Below are 26,363 nucleotides of genomic sequence, written 5' to 3'. Positions count from 1 at the left end.
TACTCGTCAGATTTACAGCCCTCATGCCTAATAAAATGATCGGCCATTTCCACATCCAGAGAGCGATAAGGCCAGTGGGGTCTTCAGGTCACACTAATGTATGTGTAAGTCCCCTGAAGTCTTTTTGATATACTGGCAGAAATGCTTTTAAAGTAAGTGTGAGGATACGGAGGTTGTGTGTAGTGTCAAATGCTTCTGGCATTTTTCTGGTCACCATATGTGGCTGTTACAGGTGACTGATTGTTGTTTGTTAGTTAGATAATTGAATCTCTACAATAGGGTCATAATTTGTGCTGTCAAGCGTGATAACTTTTACTGTTTAAATGTCTGTAATGTAACTTTCAACAGGAACTCTTACCCAAAATGAAATGGTGTTCAGACGGCTCCATCTTGGAACTGTGGCATATGGGATGGACTCAATGGATGAAGTACAGAGCCATGTGTTCAGTGCCTACACGCAGGTGAAAGGTGTTATGTGTATCTTAAGAAGAAAAAGTGACTAAATTGAGCAAACTGTGTCCCAGTATTCAGAAGAAGAGATTCAAATTTAAAAAGCTCTTGAAAGGATTAAAAAAGCAATTTTTTTTTTTTACAAAATGTATTAGTTTGTGATTATTGTTCAGCTGAATGCTTCCTGACCTCAAATGACATTCTTTATCCCTCTTGACACCAGAGGTTAGTAGAGCAGGAAACAGGATTAGCCCACAAGCGAAGCACTGACCGGACTCCTTTAATGACACCATCATTAACCCTGAGAACATGCAGCCTTCTAAAAATAGCAAATTCACAATGCAGAAGCAAATAGTTCATATTTACTCTACACATCTGGTTATGTTTACAGGCTGCTAACATAGCGATAATGGAAACTGTTGAAATGAAGAAGCTAGTTCCTCAGTCTGTGAAACATTTCAAGTGTTAATGCAGCTTCCTCACAAACTCTCAGTCACTAGTGGCCCATGGTTTTTTGATCTTTTTTTTTTAAGTTGACAGTACTGATAATTAGCTCTGTTGGCTAGAATACTTCCCCTCTCTTGACAGCTGGCAACAGTGAAAGACTCACATAAAAGAAGTCTGTTAAAACGTTTATATTCTTTGTTCTTCTTGCACTAACAGTACCTTCTCTAATTCTCTTCAGCCCACCCATGACCTTCCAGCCTCCAGGGCTCCAGCAGCCACTAAGGTTCGAAAAACCATCAGCAGTAGAGTTCACGAGGCTGTGAAGGCCATCGCCCTGGTGCACAACGTAACACCCGTGTACGAGTCCAACGGCGTGACGGACCAGGCCGAGGCCGAGCAGCACTACGAAGACACTTGCAGAGTCTACCAGGCATCCAGCCCAGATGAGGTATCCAGTCCAAGAAAATGCTGTTTTATAAAAACCTATAAGGCATATAATGATATGCACATTATTATTGTGTAAAACAGGGGTGTCCAACTCCAGGCCTCGAGGGCCGGTGTACTGCAGGTTTTAGATCTCACCCTGGGTCAACACACCTGAATCAAACGATTAGTTCATTACTAAGCCTCTGGAGAACTTCAAGACATGTTGAGGAGGTAATTTAGCCATTTGAATCAGCTGTGTTGGATCAAGGACACATGTAAAACCTGCAGGACACCTCACTTTGATCCGTACACAAATGATGACTCTAAAAGACTGTTTTCATATCAACGTGCTGAAGTTGAAAGTGTGATTAGACCTTTATTATTCATTCATCAGATGATATATGTTAATATATAAAGCTGAACTCTTATTTTTTGATGTTTCAGTTTGAAATGTTTAAAATGTAGTTACTCTACCCAAACCTAAGACCAAGAGCAAAACAGGGAAGCAGATTTCTAAGCATATAAGATGCGTAGGTTTGTGTTTTTGGTCAAGGCCATTACAAGAGTGTCTGTATTTCTTGAATAGGGAGAGTCTCACAGAAATGCAGTCCACACTGATGTCCTTGATCAGTATGAATTCTTTTGAACTTCAGGAAAAAGGCTGCGGACTTCGACTCGATCCATTTCCTGCCATGTAAATACGGATTTCCTTAATGTGCTCCTCAGCCCATTGCACTTAGCCCCCTCTGAGTTTCCTTTTTTTTTTTTTTTTTTTGCATTTTAATAGCACCCAATACACTATGTGGTGGTCACCAGAAAAGAAAAAAGAAAAAAGTCTGGCATCGGTGGTTTGCGTTGTTGGTAGGAAATGGAGCCGTTTTATTGTTTTAGGTCACAATGGATAAAACAGTTGGCTTTGAGTTGCTGAGACCTGAAAGTTGCATTCAGTCAGTTTGATACAATCGAGGCAGATTCAGTTTGCTTTGCAACAGCTTTCAGGAAGTCTTATTTATAGATCTGGTTTTGTGTGTGAGCACATTAGATGCAATGTCAGTGACTGTTAAATGTATGGTTTCTACTACTGTAATGTAAACTGACAGTTTGCCACCATCCGCATGCAGATGAAAGTAGTTTTTTTTTTTCTTTTTTTTTTTTTGTTCAACATTTATTAAAATTTTAATAAATGTTCGTTTGTATGGTTTGGTTCAACGAGGAGTGAAATCTGAATCACTTTGCTTTCTGGCTCATAAAGAACATGTCAGCCATGTGGTGTTTGTGAGTCAAGCCATCTGGGTCAAGCATTATTCAGTCCAGTTACAAATGGGCCGCTAACTCAGATGCTTCTGTTATAAGGTAGTGCTGTTGTGGCAGACACCCGATCCCAAAATTCCTCCACAGTGAATATTTCTAGACTCTGACTAAGCATAATCTTCATACTTCCCAACCTGTATGACAAACACTTCAGTAGTCAGAGCTTTGATGACGCTAAAGCGTTTCTGGTCAGACATTTTTAGGCTATGTGGTGCATATTTCCAAAATAAGTAATTTTGGTATCCCAGAATCTGTGATTTTAAAGTTGTTGTAGGAGCAGAGCAGTCTCCCTTATTGTCTCTTATCTGCATCTGTTTGGCTTCTCTGCTGTTCGTCCTGGCAGAAGATGGATGATGAATTGGGAATGTGATCTGGTTTCTAGTCTGGAAGTTATTGGGCAATGCCATCTCCCCTCATTCTCTCTCCCCACACACACACACACACACACACCACCCCCGCACACATGCTTCTATTGTATTAATGGATGTCGTCTGTTGTGTCCTTCAGAAAGGAACAAGCAGAAACTATATTTTCAGTTAAGAAATGGACATCTTCCCAGTTTTTCAATCAATAGTCTTAAGTGCTGAAAATGCTTGAGCTATTGATGTTCTCTGACAGTCTACTTCAAAGTGGCCTTCGCTGTTTTCTGTGTAATTCAAGTAATGGAACATCATATTGACAATGCTTTTGCCATGAAAATAATAAAATGACCCAGGCAGAGGTCACTTTCTCTTAATGGGTTCTTGAATGATGATAATATTTTATTTGGTAGAAATATGTGTTATTAGCTAAAAGCTACATATTTTGCCTTCTTATTGTGCTCTATATATATTTAGTGTCAGTTGTGCATTTTAATGACCGCTCACTAAAGCCTTTACGCTGTGCTTTTGATAGGTGTCGCTGGTGCAGTGGACTGAGAGCGTCGGCCTTACACTTGTAGGAAGAGACCAGTCATCCATGCAGCTGCGGACCCCTACTGGCCAAATACTGAACTTCACAATCCTTCAGATATTTCCCTTCACTTATGAGAGCAAAAGGATGGGAATTATAGTCAGAGTGAGTGCCAAAATTAATATTATTACTAGTTGTTAGTGTTAGTAGTGGCTGCTGTCCATCTTGCTCAATATATTTTGATACAAAGGAAATGTACTGATTTCCTCACATCTCTATTGCTTAGAAATTACTTTCAATTACAGTCAATGTAGGTCAGTGGTTGTTGCTATGATGTTGATTCTTGCTTGGTGCTGACTTTAACAAGGAAAACAAACGAAAAACAGATTTGTGCTAAAGTGTATAATCTGAGAAAAACCTCACCTTGTGACCTCTGACTAAGTCGGATGACTAACTTTATTATTGCTGGCTGGGATATTGCTCAGGAAGCCAGGGATTTTTGAAGTTGACTTCCTCCTGATAATATTTTCAAACACTTTTAAACTCTCTTGTGGATACCAAAATAAGTTATGAATTTCTAGGCAACACTAAATAATAGAATGGCGCACGTGCACTTTGGCTTGTGCACGCTGAGTAGAAATCCCCCTGCGAGAAGCACGGCTGGGTAATCATTGTACCAAATATTAAATACAATTTTATGTACCGTTTGCACATGATAAAGCACAAATCAATGTTTTTCTAGGATGAATCAACAGGAGAGATCACTTTCTACATGAAAGGTGCCGATGTGGTGATGTCAGGCATCGTCCAGTATAACGACTGGCTGGAGGAGGAGGTATGTTTCTATGTTTCCCACGAGTCATGCCGCATACCTGATGACACTGATTTTATTCCTGTTAATAGTAAATCACAAACTTTTAGATCACATGCAGATGTTGTCTGTGTTTTCTAGTGTGGGAACATGGCGAGGGAAGGTCTGAGAGTCCTCGTGGTTTCCAAAAAGTCGCTGACAGAGGAGCAGTATCAGGATTTTGAGGTAACAGCCCTCCATGAAATTGACCTACAGCAATCTAAGACAGAGCTCAGAGTTGGGTTTCAGATTCAAGTATGAGAAGATGGGGCTGTTGAAGTGTGCTTAGGTTTACGAGCGTTGTTATACATGCATTGTTTGGTCCCTGTCTAGTAAAGCCATTACAGTTTCAACAGTGTGATAGTAAAACATGCTCAAGTTACATTAAGCATCTGTCGACTGACAAGCATTACACATGATATTGATATTTGGAGGAGACATGTTCAGCATTTCTAAATGTCAAAGTGTGTCCTTGGGTAATTAGACTAACCTCTGACCCCCCCTTCAGTATTTCTACCCCACTGTTCCTCACATACACCAGGCCCCCCTCATTGTTTGAGCAGGGCATGGCTGTCTTCCCTGCAGTTGTTAGCCCCAGGCCTATTACTGAAGTGTATAATTGAGTGAGCAGAGCTGGTGGGCAGCAGTGAGTCACCAACTGAGTCACACACAGAGTTTATGTTTCTGTATGAGTCACACTCAGATTGTTTTTGCTTTATCTCACTCACAAATTGCCCTCGAGCTGAAATGCTAAAGATGGGCGTTAACTGATTGATTATGTCTGTCCTGTATGCTGTAAGTACAGTGTGCTGTATGTATAGCTATTTTGTTTAACAAAGCTATATTTATAGCTTTCAGGGCTGCTTGACAGTTTACATTTATACACAGATTTTTGTATTTTGCTATTTTTGTATTTAAAGTATCAGTGCATTTAGGATGGTATATAGTAGGTAGACTGCAAATTTGGCCTTATGTATGCACAATGCATGACATATTCCTAGCTCATTTTATTCCTTATTTGTTTTTCTTGACTCTCCTGGCTGACAGCCACATTCCTGTTTTCTTCTTTTATTCCTGGCTGTTTCACTTCTTGCAGTAATTTCACAGTATTTAAACTTTCTTATCCTCCCACTACGACTCTCCAGGCACGGTACGTGCAGGCCAAGCTCAGCGTCCATGACCGCTCTCTGAAGGTGGCCACAGTGATTGAGAGTCTTGAGATGGAGATGGAGTTGTTGTGTCTGACTGGGGTGGAGGATCAGCTCCAGACTGATGTCAGGCCCACTCTGGAGATCCTCCGCAATGCAGGCATCAAGGTCTGTGGGGTGGGGTGGGGTGGAGTGGGTAAATGGCCTTACAGTGCACAGTAGCAACAAACTAAGAAGATAAGCACATATGTTTTTCATATTGGCTGTATGTATCTCAATACAGCCTTCATTTTTTCCATCCCTTAAACTTTAAAACTGACACTTTAGTTATTTTAGATGTTCAATTCAGGCGACGTCCACACTAGCCCGGATAGATTTGAAAATGGCGTTTTCGTGAAAACGTTCCGTGTCCACACTATCATTTTCAGTCGTTTTCACAGAGTTGTGCGTCCACATTGAAACGGCCAAAAACGCTTACGTTCCAGTACTGTGCTTGCGTGAAACGCACGACGATTCGACCTACCTCATTTCTGTCAGCCGTTTATTTACTTTCTGGCTCTTTGAAACGTCTTTTGAAACGCAAAATATTGAGGAAAAGCACCGAGTTTTTTAAATGGACTAACAATGAGGTGGAGTTGTTGCTGCGAGTAACACAAAAACAGCGTTTTCAAATGTATCCGCTTTGGAGAGCGTTTTCAAAATGCTGTCTCAGTGTGGACGGAAGGCTAAAACGGAGAGGAAAGATTCGTTTTCAAACGAAAACGTATTAGTGTGGACACAGCGTCAGTCTTTGAAAAGGATGCTCTTTCCCAGTATGCTCTTCATAGGTGCTAAAGCACAAGCGTAGCTCATATGTTTCACACCAAAAGGTAAACAAGAGGCACTTAAACCAAACTTCAGAAAAAGTAACAAATCTCAGTTTCTCCGGTTTATTGTGACCATGGCAACAAATATGATAACGATTCAACTTACAGTCTTAAGTCTTTACTCTAAGCCCGTTTTCATCCTCTGCTTTAGTACAGCAGACAGAAATAGAGTCAAATTTCTTTGGGTCATGGCATTTAAAAATTTTTAAAAATCAGCGGCTATGTAGTTTTCCAAAACTCTTGACAAACTACTGAACATGGAGTCAGTTTCTTCTTTAAAAAGTCATCCAATAAAAAAATAAATGTGTGTGTTTTATAAATAAACCACACGAACAGAACATTGCTTTTTAAAAGTTACCACTCATGTAATTTGTTAAAATGAAATTCAGCTGTGTTTGGGTGGAGTCAGAAATGTCAAGATCTGAGGATAAAATCCCCCCCAAACCTTTTTTGTGATATTGATGAATCAGCCATGTCAATTCTCTTATATGCAAGATCCAAAATACTAATGAGAAAGAATTTGGATGCTGTGATACCAGTCTGTGTGATGACTTGTGTTATTTTTGTTTGAAGCACAAGATCTAAACTAACACTGTTTTTATTGGTAAAATTGCTCCACAGGCTTTGTCTTAAAAGCCCGTGGAGCAATCTTTACAGGCTTTTATTATCAAGATGATTCTCAAAGTCTTATATCTGGGTTTAAAGACACTGGAGTGGGATTTCTGTCTCTGTTTCCTGTGTAGGTTTGGATGCTGACCGGAGACAAGCTTGAAACGGCCACGTGCACTGCTAAGAACGCCCATCTGATCACCCGCAACCAGGACATTCATATCTTCAGACCAGTAAGTCCAAGAAACAGACCCGTCTTTCTCTTGTGCACATATCTAGTGGGTAATAGTTGATTTTACTCCAGGGCTGATGTCAGTTCAAAGCTGCCCTGACAGTTTCTTGAATCTGTCAACCCACGGGCATCCAGGCTCTGTGACCAAGGCCCATTAGCTAGTGGTCATACAGCCCAACACAGCTACGCATGCAGGCCGAGCCAGCATCCACAGCTGAATAAATCACCTCCCACCAGTGAAAGCATCCAAGCCACTGTCAAAGAGAACAAACAGCCCTTCGCTCAAACAGAGGAGAAACCAGCTGAACCACTCCCAGAGGGAACATGCAGAGGGCTCACTTCCTAATTTGTTTTGCAGGTTTCAGGCACTGTAGCTGCTTTGATAGTCCCCTTCTGCCTTAACCTCTGGATCCATGCCAGAGCAGAAGGAGCGTCTGCCATATAGGAAGGTTAGAACTTGCGTACAACTGTGGTTACTGGAAGAGAATAACAATGGTTGGCAGTGCTTAAAAACCTCTGTCACCGGGGGACGGGGGTGTGCTGACTGGGCCTGCTACACACACATCTGGATTAGTTTCCTGGTGGCCACCAATGGCCTGAACTGGACTGACGTATGAATTGTCAGTGGTTGAAGGATATTCATTCCAGAGCATAGCTTTTGTTGACAGATTAACACCATGCCTTGTCAGTGCTGAATTTTTGGAGAATTTGAGTCTATATTTGAACCTGACACAACTGTAAAGAAATTCTGTTTATTTTTTCAATTTTTTTTATGCAGGATATTATCCCGTTTCCCCTTTCCATTTTTCTTTTAACACACCCTTTTAATATTTGCATTGTAATACATCAACAATACACTACAGGCTAGTTGTGTGCAAATGTAAGGACAAACCCTGAATAATTTGCATATGCATAATTTTCATTTTAACCTCCTCTGTGGTAAGTATAAAAACATTTTTACAATAGGGTGAAATTACCTTATGCCTTTTTCGTGTCAACACATGCCTCTTTAAGACACAGTGCTCAGCTAAAAGGTCAATAATTTTACTTTTTAATTTAATCTGAATGATCTTATGTTCTTTCAGTTCAGTCATTTACAGTCCAGCTTTTGTGATATTAAAATCTTCTAATATTTCTAATATTTTCTAATATTACAATTTTAAGGTTTTTTGTACCAGCCTTGCCTGCATCTGTGGACTCAGTTACTTCCTTTTCAGGTCGTGTGTCACTCCCATTCTCATAAATGCAATAGCTTTTGATACCTTTGGTGGAATTTAATGAAATATACTCACTTGGACTCAGAGAAAAACTACTTATATTTTCATGGGAAAATGTCAAAGTCGCTTTGACGTAATGTTCTGAGTAATTACATGTGGCAAAAACATGTAACTGTACTTGAGGTACAAGATCAAAATTGGCCTAAACTCAAGAATTCACAATCTATTTATGGTAAAATTTTATGCACTTGTCTAACAGTTGCATTTTCAGTCTGTGCGGTGTCTTTTAGTTGATTACTTGGCTGAACCTCCTATGTCTTTGTGCTCTTCTCATCTGCTTTGTGCTGCACATTTTGTATCCAAATGCTCACTTTCACTGTGACATCATCTTGTTCTGCAAGAAAAAGAAATCGTGCAGTTATTCACCAGTATAGCAATATTTCACATGTGGTCAGATGCTCAATTTGTGTCACCAGTATTTGATTCTGACCTCTCAATTAATAATCGTAACTAAAGATATTTTGTAAGGATGGACAGGCGTGGATATAAAGTGGAACTTGACGGTTGGAAACAGTAAGGTTTTAAACTGAGTGAAGTTTCAGGCTCATCCTGCTCTTTACTTCTATTCCCTACATCAACCTGATATCCGCCTGTAGGCTCCACAGAAACATTTAATTGTCACTCCAATTTTATTTCAAACACAAGTAGAGATAGGAACCTATATGCCGAATTATACTTGCTATTCAGTAGCTACATGGTGCTGTTTAATAAATTAAACATTTGCATTTATATAGCGCTTTTCAAGGCGCTTTACAATTCCACTACAATTCCACTATTCATTCACTCTCACATTCATACACTCAAGCTACAGTTGTAGCCACAGCTGCCCTGGGGCAGACTGACAGAAGCGAGGCTGCCATATCGCGCCATCGGCCCCTCTGGCCATCACCAGTAGGCGGTAGGTGAAGTGTCTTGCCCAGGGACACAACGACCAGGACAGAGAGCCCAGGGATCGAACCGGTTACAGATGCGCTTCCCAACCCCCTGAGCCACGGTCGCCCCCTCAGTCACACAACTCACACTCGTGAGTTGTGTGACTGAATTCTAGTGTATTTAGCTAGTTGAATGTCAGCTAGGTGTTTGGTTGCTCTAACATTTGTCATTGCTGCAGTTGGAGAGAGACAAGCTTCCCTTCTTCTGTCTGATAACAGAGAGACAAACATGCAAAGCCTGGCAGATTTTCCCCTGTGATAATTCTACATTAGAGTGTTTTGTTGGGGCATACAAGTGCATTTAACAATGTGGTTGCTATTGGTATAGGTGACAACACGAGGGGAAGCCCACCTGGAGCTCAACGCTTTCAGGAGAAAGCATGACTGCGCTCTGGTGATATCGGGGGACTCGCTTGAGGTAAGTGTGCCACTCAGACTGTCTAACCCACATCCCATTAACTTATATCTCCTTATGAAACTTTGACATATATTCTGCATGAAGCGTGCACAATATATCACTCTGGAAGTGGTGTCTGTGGTTAGAGTCACTATCTCAACCACAATAGGAGCTAAACTGTAAGTTGAGTGGAGGTATTCGAGCGCCACAGCTGAAAGCAGTTAAATGTGGGTGCCTGAGTGTTTTATCTGTCCATTATGCTGGTTTTCTTGCAGGTTTGTCTGAAGTATTATGAATATGAGTTCATGGAGCTTGCGTGCCAGTGTCCCGCTGTGGTTTGCTGCCGATGCACCCCCACTCAGAAGGCTCAGATAGTCCGACTGTTGCAAGAGCGCACAGGCAAACTCACCTGTGCAGTAGGTGAGTGGAAAATTTAAACTGGGCCAGCATGTTTTTCATTTGTTTAAAGTTCTTCCTTGCACTGTTTTTTTGCTGTTGTTGTTTGTTTGTTTGTTTTAGTTTTAATATGTGTTTCCAACTTTATAATGTTGTTATGCTATTATAATAATGAATAATAATGAAAAAAGCTATATCTCTCTCTATATATAAATCTACATCTCTCTCTCTCTCTCTCTCTATCTATCTATCTATCTATCTGTCTGTCTGTCTGTCTGTCTGTCTGTCTATATATACATACATATTAATTACATACACACATTAGGGGTGCAACAATACTCGTATCGATATTGAACCGTTCGATATAGTGCTTTCGGTACGCATATGTATCGAACAATACAGTTTCTTTTATTTATTTTATCAACTTTTCTTCTGACAATGCTGTCTGTGTTGAGAGCTCAGTGGATCTGCGTTCGACTACTCCGCCTAGGCTGCACTGTTGAGTGCAGATCCAATGAGCGCAGTGCAAGCTAGCAAGACAGAAGCTAAGCTCGTTGCAACATGGCAACTGCCTCAACGCTACCCAAAATTGAACCTCCCCCACTCTCATTCAGATCTGGCGTTTGGAACCATCTTGGTTTTCATGTGACGTATGACCCTGATGGTAAGCGCATCATGGACAAAAGTAAAACAGTATGTAGGACGTGCCACAATGCTCAATTGGTGGGAACTAGTGCGTTAGCGCAGTTAGCTCAATAACGTGTTGGCCGTCTAGCCCCACGCACAGGACGATCGTTAACGGAGATTTGCCGCCTTATGGCGTTAATGTCATTTTAACGAGATTAACGCAGACAGCACTAGTGGGAACACAATGAATATGACTGCACATTTACTGCAAGTGGAAGCAGACAAAAACAACAAGCACGCATGCTACAAACTTTACCCGAGTCATTTAGACAGCCGTTAGCACATGATTCTCCTTAAGGGGACCTGATATGTATAATATGCTGCTGAGAATATAGCCCAGAAGAAGAGTATAGTATAGCTTTTATTTTGGAAAGAGCCATTTCTCTGTAATAAACTCTCTTTTCCAAAGATGAGTGATTTCTCGATCAGATAGATTTATTTATTTATTACTTTGTTGTTTCAGCAACATTAAATTTAAAAACTGTACTTTTGAGATAAAATATATATTTATAATTTTAATAAATGACAAATTAAAAAGGCATGAACATTTTTTTGTATCGAAAAAATATCGAACCGTGACACCAAAGTATCGAACCGAACCGTGAATTTTGTGTATCGTTGCACCCCTAATATATATATGCGTTACTCTAAATTGCAACCCAGTGAACTTGTAGGAGCTTGGATCTCTTAATCAGGCCAAATTAAGGGAGTGTCTTGTGAACATGCACTTGATACTTTCACTAAAAGTTTGTATTGGTGAGTCACTGATGTGAATCCTGACACCTCTATGGCTTTTGTTTTCTCTTAGGGGATGGAGGAAACGATGTCAGCATGATCCAGGAAGCGGACTGTGGCGTGGGAGTGGAGGGGAAAGTAAGACTCTCCATCTCATCGCTTCACATTGACGTGCCACTCGCACAGATTTTTGCTTTCTGTTTCCTGTCAAGATCTCTCTCACATTCAGAGAGTTGTAAAAGGACATGCACACAGATGATTCCTTTTTTTGAGGAACTATTGTGTGAATAGAGGAAACAAAATGACAGGATGCTTTGTGCTTTGTATTGTATATTTAACATAAAAGTAAGAATCTCCCATCAGCCCGTCTCTTCTACTTCTCATTGTTCTCTCTGAAAGTTGCCTGTCAAGTTGGTTAGTATGCTCAGACATGGATCCTTGTATTTGTGACAACAGTGGAATTACCGACAGCAGACGGTGCAGCTGTGCTCCTGGTTTAGTCTTTACTCTTTACTTTTTAACATAAAGTAAATAAGCATATTAAAATATGGAGTTTAGTACAGCTGACCTTAAAAGTTAAAAACTGCTCAATAGTTGACTGTAAATTTTATCTTTATTATGAAGAGAAACAAACTTACAAATCTGGTTGCAAACTAAAAGATGCTGTAGGTGACATACATCAGCGGTCCCCAACCTTTTTTGCACTACAGACCGGTTTAATGTCAGACCATTAAGGTGTCGCACATAAATACAACAAAATAAAATGATACGACCAAGACAAAAACTGTGGTATTTTGTAAATATAATAATAAACGCGAATTCACTGTGTAATTGTGTAACTTTATTAACGGCGTCCTCCTGAAATGCGCCAACAACAATGAGAGTAACATCCTCCTCTCTGTCCCTTAATGCTCTTTGGTTGCTGTGGTAACGTGTAAACATTTCTTTCAAAATAAGACACACAACTACAACACGGGAAAAGACCCAGGGAAACCGGGTAAACGATAAAAACCATAATTTCACACCCGGGCCTCAACTCTCGTGGCCCTGTACCAAACGACTCCACTGATGTACACAATTTATCTTTTCCGCTATCTTCTGTGTATTTATCGTCCATCGCTTTTCTTAACTGCTTATCCGTATAAGGTTTCACACAGCTGAAGCCTGTCCCAGGTGATATTGGGGCGAGAGGCTGGGTAAAGGATGACAAGTCCGAGACAGGGCTATCAGAGGCAACCATGCATACTCACATCCACACCAATGCAGATTCTCTGATTCTCAGGTTTTTCTTCTGCTATGTCCAAATTGAGAAAGTTCACACCACAGTCAATCAAGTTTTTCCTACAACTTTTTCTCCATATTTTTAGCGTGGCATCGTTGTCCTTTCTGCAGTGAGAACCACTGATCTAAGCTAACATGTTCAACTTTGGATTGTAGGGGAGATTCTATGCAGGCACAAAGAGAACATGAAAACAAATAACAGCAGGCTGGAACTCAGAAACCTTTTACTGTGAGGAAATGGTTGCTTACTACAGTACCACCATTCTGGCAATGATGCCCCCTATCCCAAAGATTGTTGGGATAGGGGGCATCATTGCCAGATCTTAACTCTCTCATTTCATGCATACTGCATAGACAAACTCGTTCAGACTAATGTGCATAAAAAGCTGAAAACCCATTTGGATTTTGGAAGGAAGATGGTGCACTCACAGGATGGACTTGGCATCTTAAATACATTTTTTCTGTATGTTCCAAACATAATCTTATGATGGTAAATAAAAGGTGGAAAACTACACAGTTATTCCTGGGCTGCTTGTCAGAGAGGAAGCTAAAGGTTTAATAACAGAAAATCTGCAGTTCTTCTATGAAAATCCTCTGGTTCTAACATCTCAAACATGAATATTTGCTCGATTTTTAAACAGGTGACTTATTATGTGCAATGCTGCTTTTTGTAAATTTGTATTGCTAATTATGAACTTTATGCTTATTGTACCTTCAGTCTGTTTCCCCCCCCCCAAAAAAAATGTTTTATTTGTACAAAATCAATTCACAATACTCAAAGCATGCTTTTCAGGTCAGTCTTTGCGCAGTATGTCCTCAGTGTCCTCTGCTGTGTGTTTGGCAGGAAGGAAAGCAGGCCTCTTTGGCTGCCGACTTCTCGGTGACTCAGTTTAAACATTTAGGCCGTCTCCTCATGGTCCATGGGCGGAACAGCTACAAAAGGTCTGCGGCCCTCAGCCAGTTTGTCATCCACAGGAGCCTGTGCATCAGCACCATGCAGGTAGACTAACAAATACACAGTGTCGTATTGGTTTGTGTGCATGAGTCATGTAAACATCAAGCTGAATAACTTAGAACTACAAGTATTTTCCACTTGCTGTGGGATAGTTTCTTGTTTTAGTTTGCAAAACTGTCACTACTTTATATTTTACTCCTTTATCAGTCTCCAGTTGTAACAATTTAGGTAATGCACCACACACTTGAGAGGGTGCTTTTTTCTGTGTTAAATATTGTGCTGGTAATCAGGATGTCAAGATATTTCAGTATGTTGTGAATTAAATTTAACCTTCTAAAAACTTCAGTGATCTAGAGATATTTCTCTTTTCTTTATTTTCTTTACTCCCATGCTCAACTGCATAATGTCAAAAAAGGTTGAGATGATTACAAGCAAAAGGACTGTGTTTAGTGTTTGAATTTAGCTAATCGGTTTGGCCCTTTTCTGCTTGTTTGTAGCCAAAACCACACTGCAAAAAAAGTGTATGCAGCCTTAAAGTTAATGCAGGGAGGTGTTTTTTGTTCTTACTCACAGCACCTAAAATCTAAATGTAGAGAGCATCAGTTTGGGGAGAGGCAGGGAGAGGTTTCAGGGGTGGTCTTGAAAGGGCGGGATGCATGATGACTCAGAGAAGGCAGTCTGTGGTGCCCTTCTAAACTGCCCCCACCAGGCCTAACAAGTCTGTCTAGTTCCCATGTCCCAGTCCAACATCAGCCCCCGCGGTGGAGGGGCAACCCATGACTCATTGTATCGTGGACTTTGGGGTTTTGGGGAGGCCTTCCTCCGCATGTCTCACAATAACACCAACCACAGCTGGAGCTGTGACCTCTCCAGTTTGCAGCTGTCTGACTAATTGACATCTCATCATTTTAAACTGTAGAATTTACCATTGTAGTCCAAGTATTTGCAGTAGTTTGATTTAGAATGATGTCCTTGTGGTCACCTTTTGATTTTTGTGTTCCCACAGAAGGTTAATGTTTAAGCTGGGTTTCTTTTAATGGGGCGTATTACACTTTCCCATTTTTTTTTCCATAGAAATGTTATTAGAATTGGTGGATGGTTATATTAATGATGGCCAAAGCAGTTACCCTTAAAATGTGAATCATGCAAAAGTACTCGATTAAAAATGAGTGTAAAAGGCCTCCTTTAATGAAAGTATGGTGTTTTTTCTGTCATGGAGTTCAAATATCAGTGTGTCAATGTTCCAATACTGCTTATAATATCATTTGGGTGTTGAAATGAGAAAAATCTCAGATAAGAGTTTCTCATTTGTTCTTCTTCTGTTTCTTTAGGCAGTTTTCTCCTCTGTTTTCTACTTTGCTTCAGTCCCACTCTACCAAGGATTCCTGATTATTGGGTAAGATACACGCTCTGAATGGAGATGACTTATCAAGAGAGCATTTAGCTGCCTTGTGTCCCTGGCATTTCCTCTGTGTTAAGACTATTGAAATGTTTAAAAGGGAAAATATGCAAAATCTTACAATGAAAGATTTCAACCAATTTGTACACGTGACATTTTATCTGGGAAGTATTCATCACACTCGATTTTTGTCTGTTTCAGCTATTCCACTATCTACACCATGTTCCCTGTCTTCTCCCTGGTGTTGGACAAAGATGTTAAGTCAGAGGTTGCCATGCTATACCCAGAGTTGTATAAGGATCTTCTGAAGGTATCTAGTAAATGTTCGCAAATTAACTATTGCTGTGCAGGCACGTAGCTTTGAATCGGTGAATATGAACGCACTGTCTTCTTTTCACAGGGTCGACCACTATCTTTCAAGACGTTCCTATTATGGGTTTTAATAAGTATATATCAAGGTAAGAGAGAGTTTGTGCAAACTGCTGGCAATGAGTCAGTAATTCTAAATATACTTAATTTTTAAGTACTTTACAACATCTAAGCTGTATTTCAGGTCATATGTTTGTTTAAATGTTTGTATCTGTACAAGACGTCTACACTGGCAGACTGATGAGTCACTCCCCGTCAAACAAACAAGATATATTGCTTAGGTTCATGACTTATCACTCTTGAAAAGCCCACACACTTTCTTCTTTTCTTTAGGGACTTTGTTAAAGAAAAACTTGAGGTAACTTTCCGACATGGACCGTTGCAATGAAAGCTGTTTACGCGGGCATTCTAAACTACACCCCGAAACCTTTTTTTGTCTATTTCTGTCGAAACACTGTATATCCAAGCAGTGGTAAGGGCGTTTTTTGCAAACCACTTCTGTGTGTTTGTATCATTCTTCTCGGTCCTATTCATGCTTGTATGTTAAAGGAGGCACGATTCTATTAGATAGAAGAGTGCTACTGTTACTGGCCAAAGATTACTTTGGAAAATCTCTCATAACAACCATAATATGCAGGAAATGCCTAAATGTAATGGTGTTTTAAGGAGGTAATGAAGTAGGCTTTGTTCTTCTTATATAAGAGCAAATTTTTCTCTTTTAAATTAATATTTTGATTAATTAATTTTTTTTTAATCTCTGTAATAAGCCAAACACATTGGCCACTTTATTAGGTACACCTTGTCAGCCTACCTTAATTCTTTACTGCGATGGTTCAACGAGGCACTGAAAACTTTACTCTGAGATTTTTGGTACATATTGACAAGACAACATAAAGTAAATAAACAGTTGCTGAATCTCCCATTTCTCCACATCCACATTGCAAAGGTTCTCTATTAGGTTGATCTCTGCTGACTTTGGAGAACATTGAGTACAGTGAACACGTTGCGATGTTCACAGCATTTGAGCTTTGTGACATGATGGTTTGTTATCGAGCATCAGAATCAGCATACTTTATTAATCCCCAAGGAAATTATGTGGTTACAGTTGCTCCAGTATAAATAACAGAAACAGACTAGACTATTTAACAATATGTTACAGATTTAGGAAATTTAAGAAATAGCACAATATATACAAATCACTCAATAATTAATATCAAGGATTGACAGAGGTGATTGCAATTATAAACAGGGGTGTACATAAGTGGTCCGCAGGTGCGCATTCGCTGTCAAAATAAAAGACGCGCACCAGATAAGAAGTCACAACGCGCGTTTGCGTACATAAGATTTTCTGGAGGAGGACAGACATTTGTTTAGAACTCTTAAAGATGTCGAAGAAGCGCCTTTAAGCAATCACCTTCAAAGAAATGTCAGAAGGAGTCGGAACTGCAAAAGAAGCGCGTATTCTCGGAAAAGTGGTTGCGGGAGGTGAGCTGGCTTCAAATAAATGATGAACGCGCAGAGATGTGGTGCAGAATATGCCGTGAAAATCCCACTCTAGCGGACAAAAACACTGCCTTTTATAAGTGCGTGAACGCGCGTTGCAACTTGTCATTTGGTGCGCGTCTTTTATTTTGACAGCGAATGCGCACCTGCGGACCACTTATGTGCACCCCTGATTATAAATCAAGAATTGACAGGAATTTTACATAGTAGAAAAGAGCATGTGCAAAAAGGCTGTAACTATTGCAGTGTTTACAGTGTGTTAGATGGAGGAGCTGTACAGAGAGATGGCCACAGGCAGGAATGATTTTCCGTGTTGTTCAGTGGTGCTTTTTGGTAATCTCAGTCTCTCACTGAATGTGCTCCTGTGGCTAGCCCGCATGTCGTGGAGTGGGTGGGAGGTATTATCCAACATTGTCTTTATCTTGGACAACATTCGCCTCTCCGACACCACCTTAAGGGAAGCCAGCTCCATCCCCACAACATTACTGGCCTTACGGATCAGTTTGAGTCTGTTGGCGTCTGCAACCCTCAACCTGCTGCCCCAGCATGCAACAGCATAGAGGATAGCACTGGCCACAACAGGCTGATGGGAAATCCTGAGCATTGCCCGACAGATGTTGAAGGACTTCGGCCGCCTCAGAAAATAGAGACGACTCTGGCCCTTCTTGTAAAGTGCAGTGGTGTTTTTAACCCAGTCCAGTTTATTGTCTATGTATACTCCAAGGTATTTATAGTCCTCCGCAATGTAGAGGATGGTACACTGGTGTTATCGTCAGTACCCAGCTAGGCAGTGACATGTAAATGAAGTTTAGTTGGTATCAAAGCGTGTCTGTTCTTAGCATGTCAGCGTGTCGTACATTCAGAGATACTCTTCTGCATATCTTAGTTGTAACGAGTGCTTGTTTGTGTTACTCTTCCCTTATTGTCACTCGAAGCAGTCTGGCCATTCTTCTCTGACATCAACATTACATTTTATCCTAGAAAGCTACCATTCGCTGGATATTTTCTCTTTTTCGGGCGATTCTCTGTAAACCCTAGAGGTGGTTGTTTGGGAAAATCCCAGTAGATCAGCAGTTTCTGAAATACTCAGACCAGCCCTCCTGTCACGAACAATGGTGCACATTCAAAGTCACTGTAGTCACACAAACATGCAGACACCCCCATTTGGATTCTCAGTTTGAACTAAGCACCTCAGTTTTCCTTTTATTCAAAGCAGAAGTTTCATTATTGTCATTGTTATACGATGAGATTACCATAAATATTTTATATCTTCATTGTCATTATTTTAATAAAAACAAATTGTATCAGTGTAATGGTAAACAGCTTATTTCAAACTGTGGATGAGCTGAGGAGGTGGATCAAGTTAAATTATCACATTTTTAAGCTTTAATTACATTAAGGCCTCTTTTTCCTCCACAGGGAGCATCATCATGTATGGAGCAATGCTGCTCTTCGAGTCCGAATTTGTCCATATCGTTGCCATTTCGTTCACCTCTCTTATCCTGACTGAGCTACTGATGGTGGCTCTGACCATTCAGACATGGCACTGGCTCATGATAGTTGCCGAGCTCCTGAGCCTGGCTTCTTATATCGCCTCGCTCGTCTTCCTGCACGAGTTCATCGGTAAGTTAACACGATCACACACAGATGCCTTTATCAGACAAAGAGTGACTTTCAGGCTGAAGCGCTGTCTAATTCATGGGGAAGCAAAGGAAAATGCATTCATTTCTGAATTGATTTCACTACAGTGTTATTTTGTTTTTTTGCTGACCTTGAAATAGTACGTCAGCAGTACAGAGACCCCGCTCATTCATATTGTGTCTCTAGTGTATAATAAACAGCGGTATGCTGAATATTAGGAAGTCCAAAGCTGACTGTATTGACAAATTCTCCTGGTGTGGACGACAGTCAGGCATGCTGTAGTATCAAAGAGGAAATGCCTACAGTCCAGTTAGTTTCCTGTGAGCTTCCAAGGTTTATGTGTTTATCACAGCAAAGGTGTGTTAGAGAATATTACCCAAAAAAATGTTCCAACCAAATAAATAAATTCATAGCCATTAAAAATCTAAAAGAAAAACATTCATAGAACAACAGTTTATTGCCCTGTTGCACCCACACATTTACTTTAGTTGACAAACAATAAGGCATTTTTAGTTGTGCCATATTAAGATTCGTGACATACACAATACTGTGACCAAGGGCTCTTCAAGGTCTTATTTTGAGCTTTATGTGGGGTGTGGAGTTCCATTTTCAGCCTGCAACCTCGACCACTGAGGATCATGACTGGCATGTGGTCAAGAATACCCTTTTGGTACACGTTTTCTCCCTCTTCAAGTCAGACTAGAATAGATTTTAAAGCCTATTCTTCTGCTGAATGTGCAGTTTACACTTTTAATTGGACATTTTCCAGGGTTTATTTTTCTGTCTCCTGCATTCTAAGCATTCTGTACCCATATGGCTTTAACTCAAAAAGACTTGGTCAAGAACTCCTGAAGGAAATTGTGTTCTTTTTTAAATATGGAAAATGTATACCATAAAATTGTAAACTGCGAGGTGTGCATTTCCAGTAAGACACTGATAGGGTTCGGGGGTACAGATGGTGTGATGTAAGGCAGTGTGTGTGTGTGTGTGTGTGTGCGTGTGTGTGTGCGTGTGTGTGTGTGTGTGTGTGTGTGTGTGTGTGTGTGTGTGTGTGTGAGGTATAAGTGCATGCCAGTGTTAGAAAAACAATAGGAAGTAGTTTGGCCTGCTGAAGAACAATGAGCAGCATAGAGGCTACTTCAAAGCCTTATTGATGCAAAAATGAAAGCAGAAGCATTATACGCATTAAGTGTGTTTCAGTGTGGTCGTGCTTTCTGAGATCATCATGGTCTCATTTCCTTTTTTCATTGCACAAAGAATAGTTTTGAAGTACAAAAATGATGTAGCTTTATAACCCCACATCCTGTCTGAAAATCCTCTTATTGTTTCCATCACCTTCTAACGCTGTAACCGTTGTCTCTACACCCATGAGTATAAGATAAGATAACCTTTATCAGTCCCACATGTGGGAAATTTGTTTTGTCACAGCAGAAAGTGGACAGTGTAAAGTTATATAGCAAAAATTAGAATACAATAAGAATAATATACTGTACACAACTGTACAGAATAGAATCAAATAAAATACTATATACAGTAGAATAAAATATACAATAGGATAAAAATAGAATACAAATGCTGTATACAACTGAGTGAAATTACAACAGAATAATAATATGCATCATTTTAATTAAAACACCTTCAAAACTATTAAATTCCCTTAAACATAGGTTGGAGTTTCCTCAGTCTTTTTAGCGGTGTCACCACTTTACTGACACATTAGTACATGTTAGCTTTTAGCTTTTAGCATTAGCTAAAAATTAAAACACCACTTAAAAAATTGTCAAACAAAACAAACAAACCCTGGTGGTTAGGCTCAAGGTTAGACAAGGGGAAAAGTCATTTTATACCCATTGACCCTGAGGGAGCACCAAGTCTTGCAATACTGAAATTCTGAAGGTGATGAAAAAGACCTTGGTAGCCAGCATTCAGTGTGTGAAACTGGGAAGATGTTTAAGGACAAAAAGAAAAACAGCTGCTGTTGATGGTTGAAGTCAGTGTCTGGAAATACTTAAAAAGCAAACTGCACTGTGTGTGAATGTGTTTTAGACTTTATTTATGTGCATTTCTATTGCAAGTTTGCATTTTGATTAAAAGTCTGGTCTTAAATTTCATTCAAAGTGGCATTGAAAAGGTATTTAAAATTCTGTACCTGCAGACACCCTAAAACAACAACAATCAGCTTGTAGCCCAGACATAAAGAAGTCAGAACTGAACTCTTAACACCTGCTGAGTTGCAGGTGCGAACAAGAAAAAAGAGAAGAACGTTTTCCCTCCTGAACTCTTGTATGATGGTGGGACATGTCTGTTTGTATCCTATGACAACGATCTTACCTTTACCTCTTTTTTGTGTCAGATATTTATTTCATCACCACCGTATCGTTCCTGTGGAAAGTGACTGTCATCACGCTGGTGAGCTGTCTGCCCCTGTACATCCTCAAGTACCTGCGCAGACGCTTCTCTCCACCCAATTACTCCAAGCTGACCTCTTAAACCAAGGTCTCCTCCGAGAGGTCTCAGGATTTGTTTTTTGCGGGAAAACACAAAGATTTTCCTCTCTTTGAACTGCAAACCTGCACCTTGACCAGAGAATCAAATACAGATAAACGCCCTTTAATTTTCTCTGAAAAACTCTTGTTAGAAATGTCAAATGTAGACTGAGTCGACAGGGACAGATTGTTTACTGGTTGGGAGAGTTTGTGTCAGTTTAAAAAAAAACAACAACAACAAAACTGTGTTAATTGCATGTATTTTCATGAAAGGACAGATTGATTGATCGTTATTGTGAAGAGCACCTGCAACAAATTGTGGGATGGATTAGACTGACCAGCTTAGACTGGTTTCAGTTGTCCTGTCAGCATTAAAAACATCCCTAACATTAATATACCTGAAACCATTTAGTCTGAATGTAATAAATGCAAAATACAAACAGCTTTCAGTGAATTTTACAGGTCCAATTTGTTCTATATTTAGGAAATTACACTGGAAAGTTAACTCATTTAGACATCTGTAGCTGTATCACTGGTTTTGCAAAGGAATTTGGTCTAATTTCCAGTTCCATCTTAAATAGTAAATTAGTTTTTAATCTAAGAACTGGAATTTGACGTAGCATTTTCACTCAGGACTTGGGTCACACTCTCCTTAAACAGTTATTTCTAAACAGAGTTTGAGAATTGTACGGTTACGGTTAAGTTTGCTGGCTAGACTGCATAAAACAGACGTCTGCAAGTTTGTGCATTTGTTTATGCGTCACCTCGAAGCTACATCCCAGCACGGCGGAGGTGGTGTGGTAGTTTATTTTAGCATGACCCGTGGTGTCTGATGTTAAATCTGTCCTTGTCTCATTGTGCGGACCCTGAGTTGTTATTGTTTGTGGAGCGTGGTCAAAACGACCACAAAGGAGTGCCGGTTATTTGCAGCCGAGCCTTCCGCCGGGGCTCCCGACAGGCTGTTTGTTCACAGGAGAATGCACAGTCTCTAATGTGGCCACTTGGGCAGGCCAGCAACGGCCACGCTTCAGCATTGCATGATGACTCACTGTAACAGTGACCTAAAGCCATAACTGAAAATACCCCGGTGACCGGCGTCCAGCCGCCACCTTTCATGTCAGCTAATCCAGGGCCCCCTCACTTCTCACTGCAACAACAAAAAAAGGGATCAAATCAACACACTACTCATCCAAATGTGAATATTGTCAATAAGTATTAGTACTGCACCTTCAAAGAAAAGCTTCACGATGCTACACTCCTCATATTTCATTTCACTAGTGGTGTGATGGTGGACTGTGAAAAATCAGCAGCTAACATGACCACATTGTTTCAGTTTTAAAAAGGCGTTACTTTTCTCTTATGTAATTAATATGTCAGTATCCAGGGTGCCATAATTAATTTTGTATGCTAAATGGGAATTTCAGTCTTCACTGACTACAGCAAGCTGTTTGCACTGAATCTTTTTTTTTTTGTACAACTAATTAGTATATTTTTATGTTGTAATTGAAGTGCAGAGCGTAAATGATGCTAAAATGGTTTGCTTGCTTGTAAATAACATAATTTTTAATTTATTGCCATGTTTTATTTAACAATGTTGTTTGCACTCAAATGAGCAGAACAAAAAAGGGAGAACTGTGCTGATGTTAATGTTGTGATGATAATTAATAAACATGTTTTCTTTAATTGTGCCATCCTTGGGGATATTTTTTTACTTTTACTATTCTTCTTCACACCATGATTTCCAGACGATCCTGATCCTTATATCTTAAAGATCTCAGCTGATATCATTGCCGAGCCAATCGCTCACATTTTTAATACGAGTCCAGCTCCCTACCTAATATTTGGAAAGCTGCCTCTATTCTCCCTTTCTTTAAAGGTGGAGATCATCCTGAAATCTTTGAATCTTAGGTAAGTTTGCTATTATAAAAGTTTTTAATCTGCTTACATTTTAAGGTTATTTTCAGTCTGGTTTTACGACTAGGGACAGTATAATTACTGCTGCTACAACTGTGATAAATGATCTCATAGGTGCCGTGGGCAGGAAAGTACACTGTGCTGTCTTGTTTCTGGATCTAAGTCATTTGATTCAGTGGCTCAAGGATTGCCCCTGAAAAAAGCACTTTAATGCTACTCTTGGTCCTGAGGCTGTTAGGCTAAAGGATTTTGAAATTATTTTGTAAATTGAACTCTGTGTTTATGTAGAGGACCCTAAATTTGTTAACCCTAAAGTTAACTAAGGGTGTGCCGCAGGGCTCTATTGTGGGGCCTATTTTATTGCCTTGTTTTATGAATGCTTTAGTAAAGAACATTCCTGCGAAAATACAGTTTTATGCTGACGATACTGTCATGTACACACATGCTGCCTCTGTGGGGCAGGCAGGCTGGATTTCACTCATTCATTACAAACTGTATTTAAAAGTGATTTTTAAATATTTAACAAAATTTATGTTCCTGCCTGCAGGAATTTGATGATTTGATGCAGGAATTTGTGACATCTGATGGTAAATGAAGGGGTACATACTTACCAGTATATGATTAGATGACAAGTTTCTCTTTAATGTAGATGTCACAAATCTTCTTTGAGTTCTAAGCTCAAAGTAAAGTTTGTTTGTTCTTTTTAGAAACTAAAGTTAATTTATTTTTTATTATAAGAAAAAAATTGTTTTATTGTACTGTGGATTATTTTATTACAAAGCTTGTCACTTACCATGTCTTTATGATTTGGTAGTTTGGCCATCAAATACAACTTGCAGAAAACAGCACTGGTATATTTCTCTTCTATATTTGACCTTTGTACCCTTCTCTGTCTCAGTACCAACAGTTACAATTAACGAGGGTGTTTGTTTTTGTTACTATGCACACCGGACATGTCATAATTTACAAAAAACCTAAACTTAAACATGGATATATATTTGGTGGTGAATTTAAAAGCATCACAAATGAGCACCACTTTAGCTCAATAGGTGAGCATTGCCAGAGTGCAGCAGCCCAGGTTTGAGTGTGACCCTTGGCCCTTTGCTGTGTGTCTTCCCCCTTCACTGGTCTACTATCCAAAAAACAAAAAAATAAAAAAGGGGATGAAGGAGATTTCTTGATTATTTTTCTTGAGAGGCCACTGATAAGGCTACTTGTATACTCTATTTTATGTTGGTTTCTTTTAGAGCTTTTGAGATGTTTTGAGTAGATATGGCTGCTACCTAAGCCAGGCCTCTCCTGCAAAAGAGATTTGCTCTCAATGGGACTTCCTTGTTAAATAAAGGTGATAACTGTAATCCCTTTTGCTCAGCGTTGCCTAACCAAACGTCAGTGGTCAGCAACAGGCTATGATAAGAAGAGTATATAAAGAAAACATTTGTGAATGAAACTTTAATGCTTTCATTTCCTCTGAGCGATCCTTGTTAATGGAGTTTGGATTGAAACCAAATTATGTTTGTCTGCTGAAGCAATCCTGGCTTCTCTGGTTGTGTTCCACTTCAGTTTCTGATGAGGTGCAAGTTACACAGGACACACAGAGCCTGGATGTTTGGCTCTCTCTCACCAGAGGAGGGAGTCCCTGGTACCTAGAGACACTTCTGTTTTCCATTCATGGTCACGACCTGCATGTTTTAATCTTATTTCAGTCTTAATGAGAAATAATATAACACAAAATATCATCTGACTTTATTAGAAATATTATCACAGCTCATAAAATCCATAACTTGGTGGAAAACGCATCTGTTTTAAATCAATGTCCATGCTCTGTGAGAATTTTTAGAAGCAACCTTATTAATTGTTCATGTAAGTTAAAAGTGTTTGTGTTTGCTTGGCATTTCAGCTCAAGGATTAAACAGGACTAGATTCTCAGTCATAAAACCTTTTCCTTTTTTCAAAATGCAGTCAAGCGCCTCAGAACGGCATGTTCAAATTAAAACTACAGTGTTTATCCAACTTTTTTTTCTTGTTCCATGCCCAAATGCGTAAGTTATACCATTAAAAGAAACCATTTAACTTAATCTGTCCCATGAAAACTGAAATTCCACTCCAGAATCAACAGCGCTGCCTGCTAACCTCAACATTTTGGTCTTTCCTCCTGTCCCGATGCCAGCTACAGAGCTCCTGCTGGCTCGCTGCCAAGTTCACTATCCAGTTAACAATCTCAGTAAATCTTCAAATTAACATTTAGTATTTCACAAGATTTTGACTTTAAGGCTTTGAAAAAAAAAGGTAGCATATAGCTTTTATGTAACAGATCTAAGCTAATTACCACAACATCGCTGCATTTTATCTTTGGCACTTCAACACATGAATTTGTTTCCAGCTTGGAAACATCCTCCACACAGCTCCCAGTGGAACAGCGCAAGAGAGAAGCAGACTATCATGAATCTGCTACAGAATATACCACCAGCTGTAACAGGCCCCTGACTAGAGTGGTTAATACAAATGATAGCATGGAAACATGTGGGATCTATACCCAACTTTAAGGCCAAGGCAGCCACATCAACGAGGTCCCAAAGCCATTGCCAATTTCCTACAGACAACACTAACTTCTGCTGCATGGTTTCAGCCTGAGGTCAGCCTTGCTTCTGGATTGGTTAAAGGCATAATGAATTCGCGCAATAGACCAAATTTGAATAACACTCCTAGGATTATAGCCCACATTAAGCTTATCTGCTGAGCTGCTTTGAAATAACAGAAACCATTGACGGATTATTTGAAACGACACAAAATAATGAACACGCCACTGCAGATGAATTGTTTACTACTCGCTGTTATTGCTCTGTGTAAACACTGGATTTTGGCAATGACAGGCTCCTCACAGAAACTTTGCAAGGCATGAACACACACCCTTCTCTGACACTATTTATAACCCTGTGGGCCTGGAATGCTTTGATTTGTCTCGGCACCCACCACTGTTAAAGAAGGGCTGCATATGTGTTTCGCTGCCTCTCCCAGCGATCACTAATGACATTGGGTAATACCTCCCAAACTAATCAAACAAAACCGCCCAAAACACTTTAAGACTTTCGTTGCAGTATAAGTAAAAAAAAAAAAGGAGTGATTAGTTGTGATTGTTGAGCCCAAAATACCTTCAATTG

The 26,363-nt window shown here is 39.9% G+C and overlaps 1 protein-coding gene across 1 annotated transcript in view; it reads left to right on the top strand.

Annotated features, from left to right (window-relative positions):
- Positions 1–22,971, top strand: part of atp9a (ATPase phospholipid transporting 9A) — a 35,207-nt gene extending 12,236 nt beyond the window's left edge. Inside the window, exons 13-28 of the mRNA XM_085259491.1 lie at positions 349–461; positions 1,136–1,345; positions 3,529–3,690; positions 4,268–4,360; positions 4,478–4,561; positions 5,521–5,691; positions 7,133–7,231; positions 9,768–9,857; positions 10,112–10,256; positions 11,728–11,792; positions 13,780–13,935; positions 15,222–15,286; positions 15,491–15,599; positions 15,690–15,747; positions 18,581–18,784; positions 21,156–22,971. Coding sequence (XP_085115617.1) covers positions 349–461; positions 1,136–1,345; positions 3,529–3,690; positions 4,268–4,360; positions 4,478–4,561; positions 5,521–5,691; positions 7,133–7,231; positions 9,768–9,857; positions 10,112–10,256; positions 11,728–11,792; positions 13,780–13,935; positions 15,222–15,286; positions 15,491–15,599; positions 15,690–15,747; positions 18,581–18,784; positions 21,156–21,292 — 1,961 coding nt within the window. The 3' untranslated portion in view covers positions 21,293–22,971. The remainder of the gene's footprint in view (positions 1–348; positions 462–1,135; positions 1,346–3,528; positions 3,691–4,267; positions 4,361–4,477; positions 4,562–5,520; positions 5,692–7,132; positions 7,232–9,767; positions 9,858–10,111; positions 10,257–11,727; positions 11,793–13,779; positions 13,936–15,221; positions 15,287–15,490; positions 15,600–15,689; positions 15,748–18,580; positions 18,785–21,155) is intronic.
- The last annotated feature ends 3,392 nt before the right edge of the window (positions 22,972–26,363 follow it).

Source organism: Mchenga conophoros, linkage group LG20 (genome assembly GCF_057382185.1).
Source record: "Mchenga conophoros isolate Kocher_MC1m ecotype Shallow Benthic linkage group LG20, M_conophoros_male_GT1.1, whole genome shotgun sequence".
Taxonomy (NCBI): domain Eukaryota; kingdom Metazoa; phylum Chordata; class Actinopteri; order Cichliformes; family Cichlidae; genus Mchenga; species Mchenga conophoros.
Note: the sequence above shows the minus strand (reverse complement) of the source record. Positions and strands in the feature narration are given on the sequence as shown.